Here is a 9,124-nt window from a genome sequence, read left to right on the forward strand (position 1 = left end):
CGGGAGTAGAAAGCCTCATCTTTCTCCCGCGGAGCGGCTGGTAGTTTCGAACCGCTGACCTTAAGGTTCGCAGCCCGATTCGTAACCACTACACTACCCAGGACTACCCATACTTAATTTGTTCTTACTGGTTTAGCTATTAAAATGACTATTTGAAATGTCAGTCATGTTATCACATATATTTAACAATGCATCTGTTTTTATATTGCCCTCCTTTTCCACTTTTTAAAACCTATAAATTTTTTTTTCTTTTTTTTAAAATGTTTTATTGTGAATTATAAGGAGCTCTGGTAGCATAGTGGTTACGAATCGGGCTGCGAACCTTAAGGCCAACAGTTCGAAACTACCCGCTATTCCATGGGAGAAAGATGCGGCGTTCTGCTCCCGTAAAGATTTACAGCCTCAGAAACCCTGTACAGGGTCGCTATGGGTCGGAACCGACTCGACGGCACTTAACAACAACATTGTGAATTATATGGTAGTTTACGTGAGAGAACTTTAGTTTTACATTCATTCCATCATACATCATCTCATTGCCATGGTTCCAATCCCCTCCATGCATCATCAACTAGCCAAAGGGTATATCCTAGAAACCCACCCCCTACACTTTCCCCCTCCTCCCCTTTCCCCCAATTTTCAGTCCACAGTCCCTTTCCCTCTCTGGATCCAAAGTCCCCAGCCGCTTCATTGCTCCACGTCATCGTCTCTGTCTCCATCTCAGGCATCTCTGTTTCTCTGGGTAGGGTCCTACTCTCGGCTCTTCTCCGTTGAAGGTCCTAGATAGCTCCGCTCCTAGCCTGTAGAATTAATCACTCCCTTCCTTGTTCCAAATCGCCTACCTTTGCATTTCCAACCCTTATAATCCGTCCTGATAAGCATTCTTCACTACAGTATCGCGAGTTACCCATCTGTATTTCCTTTCATCCGCTTTGCCCAGACAGATTGAATAGTACCCACTGGAGATTCTGCCTTCCTCCATGCTCCCTAGCACTAGGTTCCCCCTTGAAGGCTTGTAAGCCAGTCACTTCTTGCCTTCGTAGTTCCCCTCTCCCCATTTGAGTATCCAATGTCCAAGTTGCCCATCTCCGTCCACTCTGTGTGTGGAGGGGGTGGGAATGGTTCAGCACTTTAGTTTTTGCTTTTAAAAGTCTTCATGTGTCAAGAACGGAATATAGTGGTTCTGTAGGATACTCACTGGACTGCGAACCACAAAGTTGGTGGCTGAAGCCCATCAGTCACCCAGGGGGAGAAAGATGAAGCTTTTTGTTCCCACAAAGATTTACAGCCTCAGAAATCCGATATTGGGCCGCTATATGTCAGAACCAACATGATAGCACTTGATAACAACACATGTGTCAGAGATCATTCTTCAAGTATTTTAAGAATGTACAGGTCAAACGATAATGATGGTTGGGATGTTCTTTAGAATAGTCCAAAAAAGAAATTAAAAAGGGTGAGACAATGAAAATAAGATAAAATATGGATAATGTAATGGACACTTGATGATTCATGATATATTCACTCTATTTTTGTGTCTGATTGAATTTTTCCACCAAAAGTGCAACTTTTTAGTAAGCTTCCCAAGAAAAAATATAAAACAAAACAAAACTCTAGACTATGCTGCAGAGAGAAATTTCAGGAGAATATGAAAGTCCCCTTTTTTCCCTATTTAGCATCATGAATGTGCCACTTGAAAATGTCATTTGTAAAGAGAAATCTTGTGAATCACTAGAATGTAGAGACAGTTGTTGTATCTGGTGAAACACTTCCTTAAGAGCTGTAATTTGGATCCATTGTCATACTTAATGTGTGTCCTGCTAATAATATTTGAATTGGCATCTCTATTTTCTGGAGGAAATCATTGGCAATTTTCTCTGTTAAGCTAGAAGAGGGTCATCATACCTCCCTCTCACTTTTCCCACATGCATGAAGACAAGAAAATCTGAAGGTCAGCTCGATTTCTTATCCAGGCAAAGTTTGAGAGTTCTGACTCAAACTTTGTGATGGGTTCCCCTGGTCACAGGAAATGACCTGGAATGGAAAACAGCCTAAGCCACGCAGAAGGAATCTTCTGATATTGGGGCTAGGGAGTAATCGAAAAGACCTTCCCCACTGGACATGCACCTGAAAAGGTATGGCACCTACAGACTCCAGAGCATGAACTCAACATCGAGCAACCCTATGCAAAAGATGGAGCGACAACAGCTAATTCTTGGTGACACTGTTTGAAATTCTGGATCATGTCTAGCCTGACATCCAGAATTTCTTAATTACTTGAACTAACAAATTTTCTTCTCTACTTTTAGCAGGTGACTAGTTGAACTTCAAAATCCATTCCTCCTACATTCTCTAGTAAGTGAGTTTTAGTAGGGCACATGCCACTAAGACAGATATTATATTTTCCAGCTTTCCTTGCTGCTGGATGTAGCCAAATGACTAATTTCTTACTAGTGGAATTTGCATACAAGGATAAGTAAAAAGTTGCTTTAAAGAAAATGACTTGCCCTTTACTAGCTGGAATATGGCTGTGGGCATAAACCCAGTACTGCCCAGACAGATGAGATCACCATCCCAGGCGTAGGGATAGTAAAATGAGGGAAAAAGGGACGTGGTTCCTCACCTCTGCACTGGTAAAAGGATGAGAAATGGTACTTATTAAGCCATTGCCTTTGGGGGTCTCTTTATTACAGCATTGAAAAGCTGATGCTGTAACAAAGCATCAGATTTGTTTGTTTCTCATTGCCAGCTACTGGCGTGGGTGCTGGTACAGCCCTGGATGAGCGGAGCTGATTATTAAGTTGCTGCCCCGATAAACGTAAGACTGAGGACAGCTGCATACGGAGAGGGTCTGAGATTCCTGGGGCAGTCTCAAAAGAAGAGGTGAGGAAGAGATAAGAGAGAGAAGACAACAAGTTAGGGCTACCAGGGAGAACTCTCCATGGTTAAAGAACAGAGTACACAGAGTTTTTATTTTGGAGCAATGAAAATGTTTTAGAACTAGATGAAATCGGAGGTTGCATAATTGGATTCTTCACTTTACAATGATTCATTTTATCTTATGTGAACTTCACCTCAAAAAACTAAAGAAAAAAGGAATAAGAATAAAAATGCCCACAGTTAAAACTAAACTTGTTTTCATTCCTGTGATGCAAACCCCTCCTCTGTCCTCCAGATCAGAAAAGTATGAAAACTGAGGAATGTCTCAACAGACTTGGCTCAGAAATGGAGACAGCCGGCACAGGTCAGGGAGATGAATCACAAACTGAACAAATTCAGTATAAGCAGCAACTCAGAGTCAAAGGGGACCAGAGAACATTCATCCATACAGGGTTCTCAGAAATTGTGGTACAGATAGTGAATATATACAATTGCTAACCAAAAGGTGCCTTGAAGAAAGAGAGGATCTACTTCTGAAAAATCCATCACTGAAAACTACACAGAACACTGTTCTACCCTGACACCATGCATCAGAACCAACTGGTTTGTTGGTTATATGTACTTCACACCACATATGGAAACTAACTGAAAAACAGGCCAACACCTAAAAGTAAGAACTCAAACCATAAAACTTAGAGAGGAAAAAACATAAGGGTAATGCTTTGGGGGGTGTAGTTTTTAACAATGGTTTCTTAGACATGACGTTGAAAACACAAAGCAACAAAAAACAAAACAGATCAATAGGACCTCATCAAAACGAAAAACTTCTGTCCATCAAAGGACTTTATCAATAAAGGAAAGGGATAACCTACAGATTGGGAGAAAATTTGGGAGTTTAATATACAAACTATATCAAGAATTCCTACAATATTAACAGCAAAAAGAGCAACTCCCCAATCAAAATATGGGTAAATTCCACCAAAAAAAGAAAAACAAATAGCCAAGGCACATGTTATCTGCATCTTGTGTGGACTGTTTTTTTTGTGTGTGTATGTCTTTCTACAGCTCTAGGTCCCCACTCTGTTTTAGGGGCTGAGGCCCAGTTCCCTTTGAGAGACCCCAGCCTGCTCAACACCACTCACCTCCACAAAAGAGAAATCCTTGAAGCTGGTATCAGAGAGCAGGATGGATTTCTCATTGGGGATGCCGCCCAGGATGAGCACAGGTGATTGTTCTGCAGTGTACCATAGGGGCCGTGACGGGGCATTCACGAAGTACTGGGGTTTCATATTGAAGAGCTGCCAGGGGAGGCCAGAAGGTCTGTTTGATACCTTCCTGATTCCTTTATGGCTCCATCTCACTCCGGGGCAAAATCAAAGTCTTCCCCATTGCCCACGAGACCCCACACTATGTGCCCCCATCACCTCCCTCACCTCATCCCCTACCATCCTTCTTTGCACTCATCAGTCCCAGCTACATACGTGGTTCTCAAACTTCCCAGGCACCTTGCTACCTCAGAGCCTTGGTATTGGCTGTTCCCTCTGTCTGGAATTGCCCTTCCCCCAATATCCACATGACTCTCTCACTCTTCCTTCAAATATCAACCTTCCCAATTAAATCCTTCTTAACCATTCAATTAAACATTACGACCTCCGCCTGTATACCAATCCCCTTCACCCTGTTTCTCTCCAGAACACTTACCACCCACCTTCTAACATTATGGAATTTACTTGATTTTCATGTTTACTAGTTTGGTGTCTGTCTCCCCTACTAGAATGTCAGAAGGGCAGGGATTTAGGTCTGCATGTTCACTGCTGGAATTTGGGTCTGTGTATTTACCTCTGTATTCCCCATGGTACCACAAAATGTGCTTAGTATGTGCCTACTGAATGAATGAATGAATGAATGAATGCAGTGATTAAGAATATCTCCTCCCAGTAAATGTCTGATCCACTTCCCCAACCTGTCCTCTGAAGCCCAGGGTTCCAGAATTCTCATCTGTGTGTTTTTGTTTGGTCTCCCCTACCTTTGTTGCACAGGGTCTGAGTAAGTGCAGCTAATTACTCCGCCATCTTAGTTTTGGGCTCCCCAATGACTTTTGAGTGCAGATCAAAAGAATACAGAGACAATTTACAGACCGGGCAAAAAAACCTTTGGGAAAAACAGGTGGGGACTTCAAAAAGTTCATGTAAAAATGGAATTAAAAGCTAATGGAATTTTTTCATAAGCTTTATGAAGCCCCTCATAAAATTGATAATGGTCTAATAATCCAAAACATACAGAACACTCCTACAACTTAATAACAAAAACACAAACAATCTTATTAAAAGCTGAACAAAGTCAATAGACTCCTGTCCATCTGGATTGAAACCTAGTTGGCCAGCAGTATGGCGAGACCTGGTGGACTTCTGGGCCCAGGGACAGGGACATGGCCACAGAGGACTAGAACAGAGAGTGAAGTGTCCAGCTGATATGAAATGAGAGGAGATGCTCAAGAACACCCACACTTGCAGATAGTACCCATTTGACCTGGCTTCAATGGCTGGATGATCAGAACTCGACTAGAGGAAGAAAGAAGAGGAAAAAAAGAGTAATCCGCTACAATTTGATGAATTTGACCTATATTTATGGATGTAGTAGCTCAAAAGAGGGAATGAATCTTTACAGTATCATTCCCACCCCCTCAGTACACAGGATTGACAGGGATGGGCAACTTAGACAATGGCTACCCAAAATGGGGGGGGGGAGGCTACAGGAGCTCTGGTAGCGTAGTGGTTACAAATTGGGCTGCGAACGACAAGGTCAGCAGTTTGAAACTACCAGCTGTTCCGCCAGAGAAAGATGAGGCTTTCGGCTCCCGTAAAGATTTACAGCCTCGGAAACCCTGTACAGGGTCACTATGAGTCGGAACTGACTCCACGGCACATAACAACAACACAAAGGCGAGAAGTGATTGGTTTACAAACTTTCAAGAGGGAGCCTAGTTTCAGAGGGTGTGGGGGAAGGTAGAATCACCACTGAGTGGTTTCCAAGCTGTCTGGACAAGGCTGGTAAAAGGAGATGGGGATAAGACTCTTATGGTTCAATAGTGAATAATTGCTATCAGGACTGACTGTGAGGGTTGCAAATGTAAAGGTAGGTGTTTTGTAGCAAAAGATAGGGAGTGGTTGATTTTGTAGTCCAGGAGCGAAGGACCCTGAGACCATCAAGGGAGAAGAGCAGAGTACAGGACCCTATCCAGAGAAGCAATGATACCAGAGATGGAGGCAGAGATGATGACGTGGAGAGATGGAGTGGCTGGGGACTCTAGACTCAAGAAGGGAGAGGGGTTGTGTGCTAGCAGGTGTGGGGCAGGCTTGCGGGGTGTACCCTTTGGGTTGTTTGTGAATTGTTATATGTTTTTGAGTGCTTCGGTGTACATCAAAAAACAAAAACAAAAACAGAGGGAGTGGTAGCAGATGGTGTTAAATGATGACGCATGGAGGGGATTGTAATCATTGCAATGAAATGAAATACGATAGGATGAATGTAAAGCTGATGTTCTCCCATGTAAACTATCATTCAATTCACAATAAAAAAAAAAAAAGCTGAACAAAGGACATGAGCAGACATTTCACCAAAAAGGATATTCAAATGGCCAACACACATATGAAAAGATGCACAGTTGTCAGTAATCACCAGAGAAATGCAACTAAAAATCACAATGAGTGAATGATTGTTATCATGACTAACTGATTGTCATAACTGTAAAGGTAAAAGCTGTGTAACAAAAAGGGGGGAGTGGTTAATCTTACATTCCAGGTACAGAGGAACCTAGGACCATCAAGAAGGAAGAGCATGAGCAGAGTGTGGGATCCTAACCAGAGAATCTGCGACACCAGACACAAAGGCAGAAGTGATGGCGTGGAGAGCATGAGCAGCTGAGGACTCTAGACGCAGGGAAAGAGAATGGCTGTGTGCTGGCGGCCAGGAGGCAGGCTTGCAGAATGCGCCCTTTAGTTGTTTAATTGATTATATATTCCTGAGTGTTTTTGTGTACAGCAAAAAAAAGAAAAGAAAAGGGGGGCTGATAGAGTTAACCAATACTGTTAATCAATGGTGCATGGAGGGGACTGTAATCATTGCACTGAAACAAAATATAATTGGATGAGTGTAAACCAGATGTTCTCCCATGTAAACTATCATTCAATTCACAATAAAAGCATTTAAAAAAAAACAAAACTAGATGGTGCCCGGCTATCACTGGTGACCATTCTAATCAGGACCCCAACAGATGAACCCTGACAGGATGGCAGGGGGGAATGTAGAATAAAACCTCATATTCCTAAAAAAAAAAACAGAACACCAGACATACTGGTATCTTTGAGATAGGAGGACATTTCAGTCAAGGTTTTAAGCATGTCTCAGGACCGAGATGACTGTCCTGAGACACTTCTAAAACCTTGACTGAAATGAACCCGAGATGCCTTGTAGCTAAATAACAAATGGGATAAAAAAATAAAAAAAAAAGACTGAGCATCACCCAGAAGTACCGTGCTCCTTAAAAAAAAATCACCAATATGAGATCAAATGGTCAAAAATGTCTGCAAAACAAAGACGAGGACATAAAGGGGCAGGGAGAATAGATGAGTTGAAATGGAAAGCTACAAGAGACACAGAGAATGTTCACACACTGTGAAGAAGGCAAGCAATACCACTAACTTGTGCAGACATTTCTGAATGGGAACCTAAACTCTGTAAACCTTCATTGAAAACCCTTTTTTTTCCCAACATAATACGGGTGCAGGAGTCAGTTAGGTGCCAACAGTTTCAAGTCTCTGCTCCTCATGTACCAGCTGGGAGACTGTGGGGTCTCTGTTTTCTCGGAGCATCTCCTTCACGGGGTCGTTAGAAAGACCTGATGTGACCCTGCAATTGGCAAAGTCCTTTACCTCAGACTGGCACAACGTAAGGCCTGTTTCCAGAGTAATCAGAACGCTGTCTGAGACACAGACCCCCTATCTTTAGGCCAGCCCCTCACCTCATTCCCTACAGTAAACTGGAGGGTCTTGCCTTCACTCATCTTCAGGAAGCCGTTGATATTCATGTAGAACCTGACAACAAGTAAAGAGCAGGCATAGGTGAGAGTCTCAGTTTCAGGACCCTCATCTCTGCCTTCCACTCTACCCCTTCCCTTTCGTTTCCCCTGTATCCTTTCGCCCGCCCCAGCCGACCTCCCACCCTGGGCTTGGGAAAGGGCACCTCTGCTTATGAATGTGGAGTCCCAGGCCATTGCTGCTGACATCCACGTGCATGACCACACTGCCGTTCTTGGTAGGCATGGGCGCGTACCAACTCATGCCACATACCTCCTCTGCTCTGCAGGGTTCTGCTGGTAGGCAGGGAGCACTGAGACTGCTGGGGTCTCCCAGTGAGCATCCCCCCACCGCCCAGTTCACAGATCACACTGAAATGCCTCATACCCTACTCACTATAGGACCCCACTGGGGGATTTGTGTGGTACCCCCTAGTCCATGGGCACCTCTGATCTCCCCCAGGTTCTCCTTGGGAACATGGACCACCCTCACTTACATCCCTTCAATTGCACCAGGCCCACCTATGTTGCGGAAGGGAGCTGCTTCCATCTGTATCTGCAGCTGCTCTATCTTCCATCGGTAGAAGTTGACTGGAGAATGGAAGGTGACTAGCACTACGGGCTTTAGCCCCGTCAGGTGGCCCTTACGGATCATGGCCTTGGAGTTCTGAAGGTAAGATGGCCCCACAGGTGTGTCCTTAAGAAAGTTGCTGAGTTCCCAGTGCCTTGACCCCCCTTTGCCCCCACCTTTTACTAAATCGTCTGTCTTCTGGGGCTGGGTGGGAATAGAGAATATGGTCGAGGTTTGGGGCTAAGGTCAGGGATAGGTCAGGCTAGGAGAGGACAGAGGGCTAGGGGTTGTGGTGGAAGACTTGGAGGGCGTGAGTTTAGAACCAGTGTCTCCCCACTTAATTTGAATATCGGAAACACATGGTTAAGAGCAGCATTGGATGAGCAAAATGTGAAAAAGGAATTACAATACTACATGGCGACAGTGGTCAAAACAGCTTGGTACTGGTACAATGAAAGGCACATAGATCAATGGAGCAGAATCGAGAATCCAGAAATTAAAGCATCTACATACAGCCAATTGATCTTCGACAAAACACCAAAATATGTCCCATGGGGAAAGGATAGCCTCTTCAACAGATGGTGCTGGCAGAACTGGAAAAT

General features: G+C 43.9%; 1 protein-coding gene across 1 annotated transcript in view; it reads right to left on the bottom strand.

The window, feature by feature from the left end:
* The window catches only part of CATSPERG (catsper channel auxiliary subunit gamma), a 46,176-nt gene that overhangs the window by 23,886 nt on the left and 13,166 nt on the right, over positions 1-9,124 (bottom strand). Inside the window, exons 3-6 of the mRNA XM_006871546.1 lie at positions 8,474-8,618; positions 8,119-8,245; positions 7,898-7,970; positions 4,020-4,175 (exon numbers count right to left, since the gene is read on the bottom strand). Of these exons, the coding sequence (XP_006871608.1) occupies positions 4,020-4,175; positions 7,898-7,970; positions 8,119-8,245; positions 8,474-8,618 (501 nt within the window). The remainder of the gene's footprint in view (positions 1-4,019; positions 4,176-7,897; positions 7,971-8,118; positions 8,246-8,473; positions 8,619-9,124) is intronic.

Source organism: Chrysochloris asiatica, unplaced genomic scaffold, assembly GCF_000296735.1.
Source record: "Chrysochloris asiatica unplaced genomic scaffold, ChrAsi1.0 scaffold00168, whole genome shotgun sequence".
Taxonomy (NCBI): Eukaryota; Metazoa; Chordata; class Mammalia; order Afrosoricida; family Chrysochloridae; genus Chrysochloris; species Chrysochloris asiatica.